The 17,179-nt window shown below is 48.2% G+C and overlaps 1 protein-coding gene across 2 annotated transcripts in view; it reads right to left on the bottom strand.

Moving 5' to 3' along the window:
- Nucleotides 1–17,179, bottom strand: part of SHISA5 (shisa family member 5) — a 187,624-nt gene that overhangs the window by 114,731 nt on the left and 55,714 nt on the right. The window contains exon 3 of one of the 2 annotated variants that reach the window (XM_030208082.1): nucleotides 9,014–9,058. The exons of the other annotated variant lie outside the window; for it this stretch is intronic. Coding sequence (XP_030063942.1) covers nucleotides 9,014–9,058 — 45 coding nt within the window. The remainder of the gene's footprint in view (nucleotides 1–9,013; nucleotides 9,059–17,179) is intronic. 2 annotated transcript variants of the gene reach the window in all.

A 17,179-nucleotide genomic window follows, 5' to 3' on the forward strand; every position in this document is an offset into this window, starting at 1 on the left:
AAGACTAGGGAACACTCAAGAAGTAACATGGAAATACTTTTAAAACAAACAGGAGGAAATATTTTTTCACTCAACGGTTAAGCTCTGGAACTCTTTGCCAGAGGATGTGGTAAAAGCGGTTAGAGTATATGGGTTTAAAAAAGGTTTAGACAAGTTCCTGGAGGAAAGGTTCATAGTCTGCTATTGAGACAGACATGGGGAAGCAACTGCTTGTCCTGGGATTTGTATTATGGAATGTTGGCACGATCTGAGTTTCTACCAGGTACTTATGACCTAGCTTGGCCACTGCTGGAAACAGGATACTGGGCTAGATGAACCATTGGTCTGACCCAGTATGGCTACTCTTACGTTCTCCCTATAGAGACTCAAGTCTCTACCTGGAACTATTATATCAGCACTATTGACAGAGTTGCTCCAGTCCAAAATGTTAAGCTCCAACATAGACACACTCATCCGTACCATCAAGGCCTCAAACCTCTTCAACATTAACTTCGCTATTTTGAATGTCAATGGCAAAAAAATCACCTTCCAGTACACCTATCCTTATTTGACTGGATATGGATGGGCTGGAGTGTAAATTTTAAGGGGCTTCGATGTTAGCTTCAGAACTTTTAGTACAAGAACAGTGCTGGGCAGTCTTCTATGGTCTGTGCTCTGAAAATGGCAAAGACAAATCAAACTCAGGGATACATATAAAGTATCGCATACCATGTAAAATGAGTTTATCTTGTTGGGCAGACTGGATGGACCATACAGGTGCGCTTTATCTGCTGTCATTTACTATGTTATGTATGTTAAGATTACTGCTGTTCGTTATTATAATGTTACTAATGCTTAAGAAAGACTATTACTCTAAACTTCTCCGTGACACCTCTTCAAGATATTCAGGGGCAGATGCACTAACTGGAACGTTAAAGCCCTTCCCTTACCGATTCCTTAGCGAATTGGTAAGAAATGGGCATGCATCAAGGAAATCGCAGCAATGGAGCTGGTCGCTGCTAGCTCATTTGCATGTGATTTCCTTCCAAGCCAGTCGGCCAGCTGAGCATGCGCAGAGCAGCCACGCGTTATGCTGGCTGCTCTGCGCATGCCAAAGATGTCCTTCACTCAAAGAACAAAAACAAAAAAAAGGACGTCCCTGATGAGCAGTGTATATGGTCACACCATCTCGTTTTAATAACAGCAGCAACACATTTCACTTCTTGTAATTCAAAATATATCTGCAGGTCAGCATCACAGTAGAAATCTACACATCCGGGAAATATTTCATTGTCTTAATGAAAGTTTGCCAGTTAACTCTTTGAGGCATAAGTTTGTGCACATCTTCATATATATGCGCATATTATATCTGGAGAGAGAGATTGATCGTTCTGTATCTTTTTTGAACTGAGCATACGATTAATATCAGTATAATCAGTGGTTTTTGGATGGAGCGTGAAGCCTCCATAAATTTTAACCTGCCATCTAAGCCCTCGGAAAGAGATGGTTTTCCCCCTTTTCCTTACCTGCAGGGGCACACAGTCAACTTCCAAATTCCTTGGACGCCCCTCGCGAACAGAGGAACCTCGCATTCTTTAGTCCGGCAGCAATGGGCGCGAGGAAGGGGGGGGGCGTCTTTTTTGCTGGCACCCCGTCAGGTTTTCAACTGCTGAACTAACATTTCTCTCCGTTAGCCCGAGCTTTCTCTCTCTCTCCCCTTTGTCTGCCTCAGCCGGAGGCTCTTCTATGCAGTCAAGAAGCCACCAAAATACCTGAACAAACTCTGACTAGCTCCCCACTGCCCCCCACCCGGGAAACGCGGCAGCGCTACCTGCCCGCCCGAGAACCAGCGCATGCTGCTCTTCCTGGAGCTGGGAGGCTGCGAGTCACGACAGTCTCCCCGGCCCCCCCTTCCTGGACACTCTCAGAAGCCGGTCTGCCTTTCCATGCCTCGCACCTTGCTTAGCGCTTCTCCTTTTCAGCCTCCTTTTTGTTTGTTTTTTTGAGTTGCTCTCCCCCCCCCCCCCCCCCCATTTAAAGCATGTAGCCCTTCCCTTGCAGAAAGCTGCAAACGTCCAAGTGCTCGTCAGGGACGTCCTTTTTTGGTTTTGTGAGTGAAGGACGTCCATGTTAGGCACTTTAGAAGGACGTCCCTGACAAGCATTTTTTCCCCCCTTCCGATTCCCTCACAGCAGCCCCAACGAGAGGTGCAGACTTCCCGTTAGGTTTTCCACGGTAAGGGGATCGGAAAACGGTAGTGCATCTCATTACAATACGATTTATACACATTATAATACTAATTTGCTCATCTGCATTCCATTTTCGTTAGCTGCTACCGTGACAGGACAAAGCCCTTTTGTGCATGTCCTGGTTTGCAGGTTAAACTGGCTAGAACCAGTTTAAAACCCACGTTGCTGGCTCGGAAAGCTTAGTGCATCTAGCCCTCAGACAAGTTACAAATTCATCTCAAAATCATGCCCCTACATCATCCCTTACTGTGGAAGAGAGGTCTTTAAACTAAATTCACTGGGGATGGGTGAGAAAAGCCCCCAAAATCATTAATAACCCTCAGGAATGTGATATCAAATACCTTTATAGAAATAGGGGGGGGGGGGGAAGAGTAATATCCGGAGAGCTTTGTACACTAATGCCTGTAGTATGGGAAACAAATTTCTAGATCTAGAGGCTGTAATGGTAGAAGCCGACTTGGATTTAGTGGCGGTCATGGAGACGTGGTTCACAGAGAACAATGACTCAGATATAATTAATTCAGGAAGGAAAGGTAGAAAAAAGGATTGAGCAGTGGCATTACATGTTAGCCACATAGGTATGAAATATATGCTCTATACAAGGAGAAATAAAACTTTAGATAACTGTGTATGACTGACGTAATGATTGTCTTTGTTGTTATCTTCAGTATGGATGTTTAGTTTGCGCTGTCCAATCATATAATGGATTTCCTAGCTTAAATTACATTGCATGTTGTACATTTTTTTTTAATGTGTAAACTGTAGCTATGCAATAAGTGACGGTATAGTAAACAAATAAACGATGTGAGCTGGGTCTCCCTTCCACATGGTGGCCAGAGCTAATCCTGCTTAGCTTGGCTGACTGTTTCCAAGGTATGGGCTCCAAACCACCTCCTCGCTGCACTGCTTGTCCTGGTTTAACTGCTCCCCAGCTGACCTGCGCCCAGGATCAGCTCACAACTGGGACACACAAAACTTCAGCAGTCTTGTAGTTCTTGAAAACCACAGGTCTTTATTTTCTCAGCACCTTTTAATACAGTCTTAATCTTCAAGCAGTTTCCTCATCAACAATGCAAGAGTCAGTTCAGTTTTTCCACATTCAGCTTATTAACACAGTCCAATCTTTACTCAGAATATCACAAACAGCAAATCTTTGTCTTGCTCCCAATTGTAGCCTCCCCTCATCAGCACTATCTTCTACCCTTAGATAGTTTATGGGTTAGTTTCTTCCACCAGTGGCTTCCCCACTGGATTATTTTCTCCTTTCCAAGTATACACAGCTTGAGCCACACTCCTGCCACCAGAGCCTTTACCTTTCCTGAGGAAGTTTGAGCAAGCCCTCCAACCTCCATGCACTCCTCCTCTTTCTCTTCTCCTCCTTCCTCTATATCTCATTCCATCTCCTCCTCCACCCTGGGTTCCCCCAGCTGCTGCTCATTCCCTGGATCAGAACTCATTTCCCAATCATTCACCCCTCACTCCAGTTCCTGAGAGTCCTGCTGTTGCCCCAGTGGTTTCTGGGACTGGTAGTTTCTCTCCCTAACTAGTGTTTTCACTGGGGCTTTGACCACTAGAGGGCGAACCTTTTATCTAGAAGGGATTAGTGAAGAAGAATCATTTCATTTCAAAGAAAAACCTCTTCCCCATCCCGGTCTCAGCATGACTGGAACTGGACTCCTTTCAGAGTCCTCACAACGATAAGAATAATATTAAAGTGACAGAATTGCAGGACATATGGAGTAATGAAGAAGCACTCTGGGTTTATCTGGAAAGAGGGGATGGAAAATGTATTTACAATTGTGTGATATACAGGCCTTCTTCAGTCATAAAGAGATTTTATTGAAGACATTCACAAGATAGCTAGGAAAAGGGAAATACTACCGATAGGTGATTCACCCGACATCGACTGGGGCATCCGTGCTGTGGGGCTATCTAGAAGCAAGGGGATCTTGAATTGTCAGAGAACAACCAACCCATGTAGGGTCTTAATAAAATTATTTTTGGTGCTCTTACTATCGGTTTTTAGTCTGGTCCTTTTGGTCTCTTCCGCCCTTCTTTGTGGTGATCTTGAATTGTCTACAGGGGGCAGGGGACAAAGGAACAGGAGACCCCAATTTGGAACCAGAGCCCAAACGCTGCCGTTTGGAACTAAAAGCCACAGGCATCAACAGAGGGGTCATAGAGGGCCCTAGAAGACTCCCTGTCAATTCAGATGCCGGCTGTGTCCTCTTAAATAGATATGTTCTATGCAAGAGCAACACAAATTCTGGTGAAAAGTGAACTTCCGGTTCTCCCCTCCCTGGATCCCCAAGGAGTGCACTGTCCTCGCCCCCCCAACACTGCAGAGCGACCTAGTTCCGCCACCAGAATGGGGAACACACTGTCACCACGGTGTCAGAACCGCAATGATCCAAAATGGCCATCAACATCACACTGGCCTGGGGAGGAGGACATGCGTCATGAGGGAACCACATGCACCTAAATTTGCTGCCGCTGCGCTCAGAAGCTCAAAGTCTGAACATGCCCCTGACATTGCTCTGTGCGTCCCACAGTGGAAGCTACGTTTCACTAACTCCGCCGCCATGCTCTCTTGTTCCGACACTGCAAGGGTTCCCCTGCAGGAAGAAACTAAAATGCACACTCACCATCAGCAGACACCGGGAAGGCAGTGAGGTGTGCAGGACCAATGCTGCTCACTCTCCACAAATAAGCCCCCAAGAACACAAGTGCCAAAAATCCACCAGACAGCTTTTTTTTTTCTGTAATATGGAAGGAGCTGTGAGTAGGGAGAAGATGGCAAAGGGCTAGAGACCGGAGTGGGACAGGGACCAAGTGTACCCCCTAAAGCTGGCGTCGCTCAGTCAAGCACCCCCAAGCTTCACTGAACCAGATAACCAGAACAGAAGTTGAAGCCAGATGAATCCAGGAGCTGGCAGAAGACAGTCCATCCGCCTGCTGGAGATAGAGAATACTGAGGATCCCAGGAGCATACCAGTCCAATAAGACAGTTCAAATCAGTGCTCTCTATCTCCACCTGCCAGTAGATGGTCACAACCCGCCCGTCTCTGGATTTATTTGCTGCTGATGCTAAGGAAAGATTCAATGATTAATGTAATCCACTTGGGAACAAAATGACCTGGCCAAGGATAGCATATTTCTAGTGCAAAGAGCTTTCCAAAAGCTGGGAAAGGGGGTGAGGTCCTTAGTAAGGACTGTGGCTCTTTCTGAAATGCTGCCTTCCTATGGAAAAGGTGAGGAAGACTACATAATACAGAGAAATTTGGGAGCCAAGATGACTGCTATGCAAGGACGCTGGTGGGAGTCAACCTACTTGCTTCTCTGAATTCTTTCCTTTCCTGTTTCTTTAGTTCTAAAAGGACAGGCAAGGATTTGTCACCTGCCTGTCCAACCAAACCTCCATTAAAGAAGCTGAAAAAATTACCAGCTTCACAACCCCCTGTTCTAGGGGAATACTGGCTGCTGAAGGCACAAAGGGGAGCCTAAGCCTTAGGAGTTCAGTTTCGCTGAGCTCTGCAGGCCCTGCCCTCCCCCCTCGTCTCCTCCTAGTGACACCAGTGGGATGGAACCATCCTTGAAGATGCAAAGAACGTCAACCACAGCAGCAACAGGCAGGCCTCAAGAGGGGCTACAGGAGGACTCTGCCCTAGTGTTTTCTGGACAGTCAATATTGCCAACTCTTAGGGAAATAGGCGAAGACAATCAGGAATATCAGGCTGGTGCCTTATTGCCTCCCTTGGTTAAACCATCAGAGATCACACTGGAATCTATCTGGCAGGCACTGGAGGCATTATACAGAGTGAGCTTTGGAATTCTTCCTGCAGCACAGATGCGGAAAGTCTCCATTAAGGAAGTGGTAGAGATACAAATGGTGATGAAATTCAAAAAGGCATGGGATGAACACAGAGAATCTTTAATTAGAAAATGGAAGTTATAAAAAACAAACTTAAATGGCTGCTTGTGTGTGGATGTGTCGAGTGACACTTAGATGGCGACTCTGGCTGTGATGAACTAGGGCTGATACCAGGAGACCTGTACGGTCTGTGTCTCATATATGGCAGTCTGGTTTAGGATGGGCTGGAAAGGGTTTAGACAGCAACTTTAGTGGCTGGAACATGAGGACAGTGCTGGACAGACTTACGGTCTGTGTCCTACTGTCAGGTTCTCAGGTTCAGAGCCCGCGGGGCCGGGCTCTGGAGCAAACATGAGCCCTTGGGCTGCTGCCGAGGAGCGACAGCAGCAGGCAAAACCCACCAACCAACACTGGGTAAGCACACCGGCAGGAACTGCAGGCACTGCCCAGTGAACCGGAACACATGGACTGGAATCCCCCGGACTGGAGGGCACAGGACTGGAACACTGGACTGGAATCCCCTGGACTGGAACACCGGACTAGAGCACACCGGACTGGTCCACACAGCTTCACCTGCACTTAGCTACTAAGCCCCCCAGGAGTTGAGCTCCTGGGTTCGAGTATCCGGCAGGACTTACTGGATACCGGATGACACAGGGACCAGGACTGGAAACAGAAGTGCTCCTAAACCTAAACTGATCTACGTGCTCCCAAGCCCTAAACCAGCAGGAGTGTTCCTAACAGTAAACTGACAAAAGGACTTCCTACGCCCTATACTAAACAGGAGCTCCTAAGCCCTAAACTAACAGAGCAGGGAACTAAACACAAAGCTAACACAGGTGCTACTAAGCACCAAGCTACAAGCAGAGCTCTACACTAACAAGCTAAACACAAAACTAACAAGCTACCTAAGCACTGCTCTAGCAAGCTAGATACAAAACTAACAAGGTGCTTCCTAAGCATTACTCTGGCAAGCAACCAGAAGAGCTCCTAGCACTAAAAGGGAAGACAGGGGAGCCACAAGGAAAAAGCAGGGAAGCAAACACATAAGCCAAAAGTGCTTCTAAAGCACCAAACACCAACAGCAAAGACTGCAATGCTCCCAATAGCACAAACACCAGAAGTACTTCTAACAGCAAACTCTGCAGTGTTCCTAACACCAAACCCTGAAGTACTTCTATCAGCAACAGAGCTTCCAAAGCCCTACACACAACAATGCTTCCAAAACCAAGAGGGAAAAGCAGGGGAACCATAAGGGAAAAGCAGGAAAGCTAAACACACAGTCACCAGTGCACACTGCACTAACACTAACCTGGCCCTTAGCAAAAGCAAGCAGGGAAACTAGACACAAAGTCAGAAGTGCACACTGCACCACCCTACCCAAAGCAAACACCACCATTGCAAAGGCCCTTAAGGAAACAACACCACTTCCTTATCAAGGCCCTCCCTGATGATGTCACACTCCCTAGACCTAGGCAAAAGCACACTGACCCAGAGAGGCCCAACCCACACCAATGCAACACCGTGAAGCACTTGAAGCCAGTACACCCAAAGAGAGGTAGAGCTAACTCAGTCCACCCACACAGCTGTAGTAAAGTAAAACAATTAACCCCATGCTGCTGGAAGCTGCCAGCATAGAGAGACAGAGTCAGCTCAGAAAGGACAGACAAAAGAAACAGAAGCCAGCTAAGAAGCTGACCCCCCCAGGAAAGAGGTAAGTTTGAGAGGGGTTCAGACCCCAATCATAACACCTACAAATGAGAAGATGAATAGGCTTCGAGGGCAAGTCCAGCAGTTGGAATATAAGGATAGGGCCAGGCAGATTTCTATGGTCTATGTCCCAGAAACACCACAGAAAGACCATAATCAAGTATATAATATCATATTCATTGTTGATTTAATCATGAATTGATAAATGATTGTGACTATTGGGCAGACTGGATGGACCGATCCGGTTTTTATCTGCTATCATTTACTATGGTACTATTAATCCTCTTTGCTCTTGTGCTGATGCGCATACCTCAGCTCCGACATTGGCACGAGCATCAGATGTCACCTGACCTACGGCCGCGTGCAAGTGGCACTCTTAGCACACAGTGCCAGTGAATCAGAGAAGTCTTACATGTGCGCACCAGATTGTTCTAACCTCCGTTCCTTCCTTCCTTGCCTGCAGCGCTGCGGCACAAACCCAGAGAGAGACAGAGAGCCAACAGCAATTTTTTTAATGTACCAATAAATTCTTGCAGGACTGGGTGAGGACAGGTTAGATTCCCTGCGGGGACGGGTAGAGACGGGTTGTATTCCTGTCCCCGTGCAACTCTACTTCACATCAGACAACTAGGGGAAGTAGTAAAATCTTAGGTTCAATAGATGAAAGTCCAGATTTTACTGATTTCATCTGCTGGAGGTAGAGAAATATTTGCATTCCAAAATGCACCAGTCTTTATACCAGTGATGACACTAGAAGAATTTAGTGTGGAATCTCGATACATCGTGCCCTAAAATAACACAAATCTGCTTATAAACACACTGGGGTGGGGCACTCTACCTGTGCCTGCATGAAAACCATTCCAGTCAATGTCTAGCTATGCCAGGATGGGGGTGGGCTCTGCCTACGCAGCTGAAGGCCACTCCAAGTGCTGGTGTGAAAACAACTTTGGGTGAACCTCTGTTCATGTTCTATTGACCTCACTATAGCTCTACTTCCATTTATTGGTAGGGGTTTGCAACTCACTAGATTGGATTTAGCAGAATGATACAGAGAATGATAGAGTTGAAAGTGTTAGCACATGCCACCTTGCCTACAAAAGCAACTCAGGTAAAACACAGAAGGTGGAGTTCCTGCAGTCCACAAATAAATCATCTCACAGCTCCATTTTTAAAGTAATAACTGAACAAACCAAGGAACACTTACGAGGTTCTAGCATCCTCTTCAAAAGATGGATTCTGAAAGTTCCACCTAGAAAGAAAAAGAATACAATTTACAAGAGGGGCCAGGGGCTTGAAACTCAGAGAGCTCCCTTCTTTTAATCAGATGCACCTCTGTCCCACTTATTTCCCTACTAAATAAAGACTTAACTCCAGGCTTCAATAGTTGCAACCACACCTGGTGTTGCAAATATCTTATTAACTATGAACTTTCTTGAACATCAAACCTGACTGCAGTCCTCAAAGAGGACAGCTGAAGTGCCTGGTCTGAACCAATGACTCAAAGCAGGAGGCTGTTGAAGTCACACAAATCAACCTTAGAGCTGGGAAGCAGTAACATACCTAGGGTAGTTGACACCCAGGGCTGATCATTTTTTAACACCCCCCTCCAAAATCCAGTACGAGGCATACCGAGAATACAAAACACTCAGGACCTATAGAGCAATTCTACCATACCATAAGCAGTCATTTCTACGAGTCACACAAGGAAAAGGAAAGCATCTTAAACACTACAGTGAGCACTAGAACATCAATTCACCTATTATAAAACGAAACCAGACAGATAGTACAGATCGATCCTGCACAGTCAATGCCAACTGAAAGCCATGTCTTTTTCACAAACACAGATACACCCTAATCCACTATAGAATAAGTAATCATAAACTTTCTATTTAGACAAAAATTAAACTGAACCCCCAAGATGACAGACTCTGCATACAATGCAACACCACAGAAACAGAAAATGTCCCTTAGTACTGTGCAAAATATAAAGACAGCAGATGTAAATTTGAAAAAACTAACAAATAACAATCACCACTTTACAAACTAACAAACAGAAATAAAATAATACCATTTTATTGGACTAATACATTTAGCTTTCAGAGGCCAAAACCTCCTTCCTCAGGTCAATACAGTATAGTGCTGTTACAGTATCCTATCCTGACCTGAGGAAGGGGGTTTTGTTCTAAGTCAAAATGTATTAAAATTAGTCCAATAAAAAGATTACCTTATTTACATGTTCTATTTATAAACATTTATTAACACAGCTACAATACTACTTTAACTTAAAGCAAAAGAATAAATACATATATTTTATTTACAGTTTGTTGTCTCTGGTTTCTGCTTTCTTCATCTTTTCACTGTGTTCCTTCCATCAAGCATCTGTCTTCACACTATCTCTGCCCTTGCTCCCTGCCCCTTCCATCCAGGGTCTGCCCTCCCTCTTGCTCCCCCTTCCATCCAGGGTCTGCCCTCCCTCTCACACTCTCTGCTCCCTCTTTTCAGCCCCCAGTTTCAGCCCCACTATCCCACCAGTCCCCAGTTTCAGCCCCAGCCCTTTTCTCCCACCAGTCCCGAGCTTCAGCTCCCAGCCACTTCTCCCTGTCCCCTTTTCAGCCCCCAGTCTCAACCCCAGCCCTTTTCTCCCACCAGTCCTGAGCTTCAGCCCCAGCCACTTCTCCCCGTCCCCTTTTCTGCCCCCAGTCCCCACAGTTTCAGCCCCTGCCCCCAGTTCCAGTACTAGCCCCCTTATCCCACCTACCCTCCTTTTCAGCCCCCAGTTCCAGTCCCCTTCATCCACATGCCTTGTATTAGGGCCCGCCTTTTCAGCCCCAAACCCATTCTCCCACCTGCCCCCTTCTCCCATCTGAGCCCCCCCCCTCCCCACCTGCCTACCAGCTCCGTCAACAGACGACCCTCTTCTCCTGCCACCCGGCACTAATAAAAAAGTGAAGTGCCTCACGTCTGCTCTGCTGTAAAAGAAGCAAATCGCCTTGTCACGTCAGCCCTTCCCTCACTGTGTCCTGCCTCTGCAAATCACCTTGTCGCGTCGGCCCTTCCCTCACTATGTCCCACCCTCGTGGAAGTTTTAAGTTACAGAGGGCGGGACACAGTCAGGGAAGGGCTGACGCGACGAGGCGATTTGCTTCTTTTACAACAGAGCAGACATGAGGCGCTTCACTGATTTTTTTTTTTTTTAAGGCTGGGTGGCAGGAGAAGAGGGTCGTCTGTCGACGGAGCTGGTGGGCAGGTGGGGACTGTGGCACCAGCGGAGCAACCCCCCCCCCCCCCACCTGCTGACACCCGGGATGGACCACCCCACACCCCACCCCCCACCCCCACCGCCCCACCCTTGGTACGCCACTGCTGGGAAGGCCTGTCATACAGATGCTCTCATTCCCACAGGATGCCTGATTCAAGATATGGATCTTTGATTACTTGCCTTTCCAAATCTGAGCTCAAGGACAACAAAGGTACTTACCTGTAGCAGGTATTCTCCGAGGACAGCAGGCTGGACATCATCATGCATGGGTCGTCATCCGCGACGGCCCAGGAGATTGGAAGTCAAACAAAAAACTTTGGAAAGCTCCAGAAAGCGGCGTGGCGCGCACGGGGACAATGCATCAAGCATGCGCAAGTGACTTCCCACTGGCGATGCCCATGCGCTTCCCTCAGTTTTATGAAAAGCAAACGAGAAGAAGAACATCTCCAAAGGGGAGGAGGGTGGGTTGTGATGATGTCCAGCCTGCTGTCCTCGGAGAATACCTGCTACAGGTATGAATCTTCGCTTTCTCAGAGGACAAGCAGGCTGGACATCATTACGAATGGGGTATCCCTAACACCCAGGCTCACTCAAAACAATGAACATTGGTCAATTGAGCCTCGCAACGGCAAGGACATAACTGAGATTGACCTGAAAATAAACAACTAAGTGACAGTGCAGCCTGGAACAGAAAGGGCCTAGGAGGGTGAAGTTGGATTCTAAACCCCGAACAGATTGTGAATCACCGACTGCCCAAACCGACTGTCGCGTCGGGTATCCTGCTGAAGGCAGTAGTGAGATGTGAATGTGTGGACTAATGACCACGTTGCAGCCTTACAAATCTCTTCAATGGAGGCTGACTTCAAATGAGCCACTGACGCAGCCATGGCTCTAACATTGTGACCGTGACATGGCCCTCTAAAGTCAGCCCAGCTTGGGCATAAGTGAAGGAAATGCAATCTGCTAGCCAATTGGAGATGGTGCGTTTCCCGCTGGCAACTCCCATCCTGTTGGGATTAAAAGAAACAAACAGCTGGGCGAACTGTCGATAGGACTTTGTCCGCTCCACGTAAAAGGCCAATGCTCTCTTACAGTCCAAGGTGTTCAACTTGTCCTCACCAGGGCGGGTGTGTGGACAGGGAAAAAATGTTGGCAAGACAATTGACTGGTTCAGATGGAACTCCGAAACCACCTTCGGCAAGAACTTAGGATGAGTGCGGAGGACTACTCTGTTATGATGAAATTTCATGTAAGGAGCATGGACTACCAGGGCTGATTGTACGAGCTGAAGTAACAGCCACCAAGAAAATGACCTTCCAGGTCAAGTACTTCAGATGGCAAGAATTCAGTGGCTCAAAAGGAGGCTTTATCAGCTGGGTGAAAATTGCGTTGAGATCCCATGACACTGGTAGAGGTCTGACAGGGGGCTTTGACAAAAGCAAACCTCGCATGAAGCGAACAACTAAAGGCTGTCCAGAGATAGGCTGACCCTCTACACGATGATGGTAAGCACTGATTGCACTAAGATGAACTCTTACTGAGTTAGTCTTAAGACCAGACTGATAAGTGTAAAAGGTATTCAAGCAGGGACCGTGTAGGACAAGAAAACGGATCTAGGGCCTTGCTGTCACACCAGACGGCAAACCTCCTCCATTTAAAAGAATAACTCTTTTTCGTGGAATCTTTCCTGGAAGCAAGCAAGACTCGGGAGACACCCTCTGAAAGGCCTAAAGAGGCAAGTTCTAAGTTCTCAACATCCAGGCCATGAGAGCCAGAGAATGGAGGTTGGGATGTAGAAGCGACCCTTCGTTCTGAGTGATGAGGGTCGGAAAACAGTCCAATCTCCACGGTTCTTCGGAGGATAAGTCCAGAAGAAGAGGAAACCAGATCTGACGAGGTCAAAAAGGAGCTATCAGAATCATGGTTCCGCGGTCTTGCCTGAATTTCAGCAGAGTCTTCCCTACTAAAGGTATGGGAGGATATGCATACAGAAGGCCTGTCCCCCAATGTAGAAGAAAAGCATCTGATGCTAGTCTGCCGTGGGCCTAAAGCCTGGAACAGAATTGAGGGACCTTGTGATTGGTCTGAGTGGCAAAAAGGTCTACCGAGGGGGTGCCCCACGCTTGGAAGATCTTGCAGACAACTTCCATGTTCAGAGACCACTCGTGAGGTTGCATTATCCTGCTCAATCTGCTCGGCCAGACCGTTGTTTACGCCTGACAGATATGTGGCTTAGAGAAGCATGCCATGTTGATGCGCCCAAAGCCACATCCTGACGGCTTCCCGACACAGAGGGCGAGATCCGGTGCCCCCCTGCTAGTTGGTGTAATACATTGCAACCTGATTGTCTGTCTGAATTAGGATAATTTGATTGGACAGCCGGTCTCTGAAAGCCTTTAGAGCATTCCAGATCGCTCGTAATTCCAGGAGGTTGATCTGAAGACCTGTTTCCTGAAAAGACCAAACTCCTTTGACTGTGAAGCCCATCTACATGAGCTCCCCATCCCAGGAGGGATGCATCCATTGTCAGCACTTTTTGTGGCTGAGGAATTTGGAATGGACATCCCAAGGTCAGATTGGCGCGAATGGTCCACCACTGAAGGGAGCTGCAAAAATCGGTGGAAAGATGGATGACATCCTCTAGATCCCTTGTAGCCTGACACCACTGGGAAGCTAGGGTCCATTGAGCTGATCTCATATGTAGACGTGCCATGGGAGTCACATGAACTGTGGAGGCCATGTGGCCCAGAAGCCTCAACATCTGCTGAGCTGTGATCTGTTGAGATATTTGAGCCGAAGACACTAAGGCCAGAAGATTGTCTGCCCTTGCCTAGGGAAGATAAGCTTGAGACATCCGTGAGTTCAACAGAGCTCCTATGAATTCCAACTTCTGTACTGGATCCAGGTGGGACTTGGGATAATTTATGACAAACCCCAGCAGCTCGAGCAGTTGAATAGTGATCTGCATGGATCGTAGAACTCCTGCCTCCGAGGTGTTCTTCACCAGCCAATCGTCAAGATAAGGGAACACATGCACTCCCAGTCTGCGAAGCGATGCTGCGACAACTGCCAAGCACTTTGTAAAGACCCTGGGTGCAGATGCTAGACCAAAGGGTAGTACACAGTACTGAAAGTGCTGAGTTCCCAGTCAAAATCGGAGGTACTTCCTGTGACTTGGGAGCACCGAGATGTGAGTATAGGTATCCTTTAAGTCCAGAAAGCATAGCCAATCATTTTCCTGAATCATTGGAAGAAGGGTGCCCAGGGAAAGCATCCTGAACTTTTCTCTGACTAGGAATTTGTTCAGGACCCTTAAGTCTAGGATGGGACGCATCCCCCTGTTTTCTTTTGCACAAGGAAGTACCTGGAATAGAATCCCAGCCCTTCTTGCCCTGGTGGTACGGGTTCGACCACGATGGTCTTTAGAAGAGTGGAGAGTTCCTCTGCAAGTACCTGCTTGTGCTGGGAGCTGAAGGATTGAGCTCCTGGTGGACAATTTGGAGGTTTGGATTCCAGATTGAGAGCGTATCCTAACCGGACTATTTGAAGAACCCACCTGTCGGAGGTTACAAGAGGCCACCTTTGGTGAAAAAATATCAACCTCCCCCCAACAAGCAGATCATCCAGCACGGATACTTTTACTGCGGCTATGCTGCTCTGGAGCCAGTCACAAGCCCGTCCCTTGCTTTTGCTGAGGAGCCGGAGGGGCCTTAGGCACATGCCGCTGACGAGAGCGAGCCTGCTGGGAGCGAGCCTGAACAGGCTGTCGAGAGGCAGGAGTGTACCTATGCCTATTATAGGAATAGGGAGCACTCCTCCTCCCTCCAAAAAACCTCCTAGTGGAGGAGGTAGTAGCAGAAGGTGTCCGGCGGGAGAGAGAATCCATCGCATCATGATGCTTCTTGAGGGTATCGACCATATCCTCAACCTTCTCTCCAAAAAGGTTATCCCCCCGGCAAGGAACATCCGCCATTCGCTGCTGGGTCTTCTGATCCAGGTCCGAGACACGCAGCCATGAGAGTCTGCGCATCACGATACCCTGAGCAGCTACTCGGGATGCAGCATCAAAAGTGTCGTAAGCCCCACTGGCCAGGAATTTAAGGTTCAGCAAGCTCCGGAGGGAGAGCTTCAACTAAACTGGACAGTTGTCTCACAGAGTTCCGTAAGTGGATGCTGGTGTACAGCTGGTATGTTTGGATTTTGGCGGCAAGCATACCAGCCTGATACGTACACCTCCCAAAAGAATCCAAGGTCCTAGACTCTCTGCCCGGGGGCGCCAAGGCATAGTCTCTAGTACTCTTGGCTCTTCTGAGAGCAGAGTCCACCACCATAGAATCGTAAGGCAGTTGGGCCTTCACCATCACAGGCTCACCATGGACTCTATACTGGGATTCGGACTTCTTGTTGACAACTGAATTAGAGAGAGGGCAAGACCATTTCGGCAACAACGCTTCCCCGAGCGTATTGTGCAGGGGGGCCGTTGCAACCTCTGCAGGTGGAGAAGGATAATCCAGGACCTCAAGCATCTCAGCCCTGGGCTCATCCACAACCTCCACGGGAAATGGAATGTCCTTAGACATTTCCCTCACAAAAGATGAAAAAGTAAGACTCTCAGGTGGAGACTGTGTGACCTCAATAGGTGGAGTAGGATCAGAAGGAAGCCCATAGGAATCTTCCTCCGAAAAATACCTGGGGTCTTCCTCTTCTTCCCATGAACGCTCCTCTTCGGTATCGGACAGAAGCTCTTGAAGAGCAGCCCAAACCCGAGCCTGTCTTGACTTCGAGGATCGACGTCCTCGTGGGGGATGTCGAGAAGTCGATCCCTGCCTGGACTCCGGCGAAGCTTCCTCCACCGACATCGAGGGAGAGTCAACCCAGGTGGTAGCCAGCTCCGGTGTCGCAAGCGGTACCGAAGGCGGGAACCTCCTCACAGAGGATGGGCCAGACGCCGTCTCAGCAGTAGGTACGGGAGGCGCAAGCACCTCCGGTACCGAAGCAGATTGATAAAGCAGTCCTTCCAGAAGTTCTGGAAGAATGACCCGGAGACGCTCATCGAAAACTGCCATCGGAAAAGGCTGCTGTGGGGCTGGTGCAGGAGTCGATGCCAGAATCTGAGGGGGCTCGAGAGCCGGTATCAGGCTGCCGGACGACCAACGCATCGGCACCTCCTGAATGGAGGGTGAGCGGTCCTCCCGGCACCGACGCTTCTCGGGTGCCAACTCCCTTGGCTCCCCGGAGCTCTCAGTACCGTGTCTGGAATGAGATCGATGGCGATGCTTCTTAGCCTTCACCCGACGCCCGTCATCGACACGCCTCGGTACCGATGAGGAGGACGTGGAATCCTCACGACTCCTCAAGGCCGGGTCCAATTCAGGTCGGTCCCGGGGGGCCTGCATAGCAGTAGGCCTCAAGATGGGTGGAAACTCACTCGATGCCTCACTGCTCCCAGCTCAAAGTGGTCTCTCGGCAGCCATTACCTGGACTCTCGGTGCTGCCTCCCTCGACGACGACGACCTCGGTACCAATGACGATGCCAACGTTGAAGGACCGGATCGATCCAAAAAAAGCCTCTCGAGCCACCTGGGTCCTCTTCTTCTTAACTTACACAGCTTACAAGCAGCTGGAAGATGAACGGGCCCGAGGACTGGAGACACCACGCGTGAGGGTCGGTAGACGAGATGGTCCGGTTGCAGCAAGTACAGCGTTTGAAGCCAATGGGAGTCTTCAATGACCTGGGCAGGAAAATAGCGTCCGCTAAATTAAACGACTCGATGGTGCCAATAAAAAAGGCATGAATTAGAGGAAAACGAGATCGATAGGGGCCAAATATCTGTTAGCCTATCCATGCAAATGTATAGTAACTTACTTAGAAAATAAGTATGTATTTTGGGAACCTGAGCAACTTATTGCCTTTTTGAAATTAAAAAAGGCACCCAATGGATCCAGGGATAGAGAAGAGATTAAGAAGAAAAAAAAAAAAAAAACAGAGGAGAAACTGGCCAGACCAATTTCTAAATAAGTGTTTTCTTCTATATAACTCCTTAATTTTTTTTCTCTTTCACACCGCCTATTCATATGTGGTCTAAGGAAGAGTTATATGATTTCTTTATA

Source organism: Microcaecilia unicolor, chromosome 6 (genome assembly GCF_901765095.1).
Source record: "Microcaecilia unicolor chromosome 6, aMicUni1.1, whole genome shotgun sequence".
Lineage (NCBI taxonomy): Eukaryota > Metazoa > Chordata > Amphibia > Gymnophiona > Siphonopidae > Microcaecilia > Microcaecilia unicolor.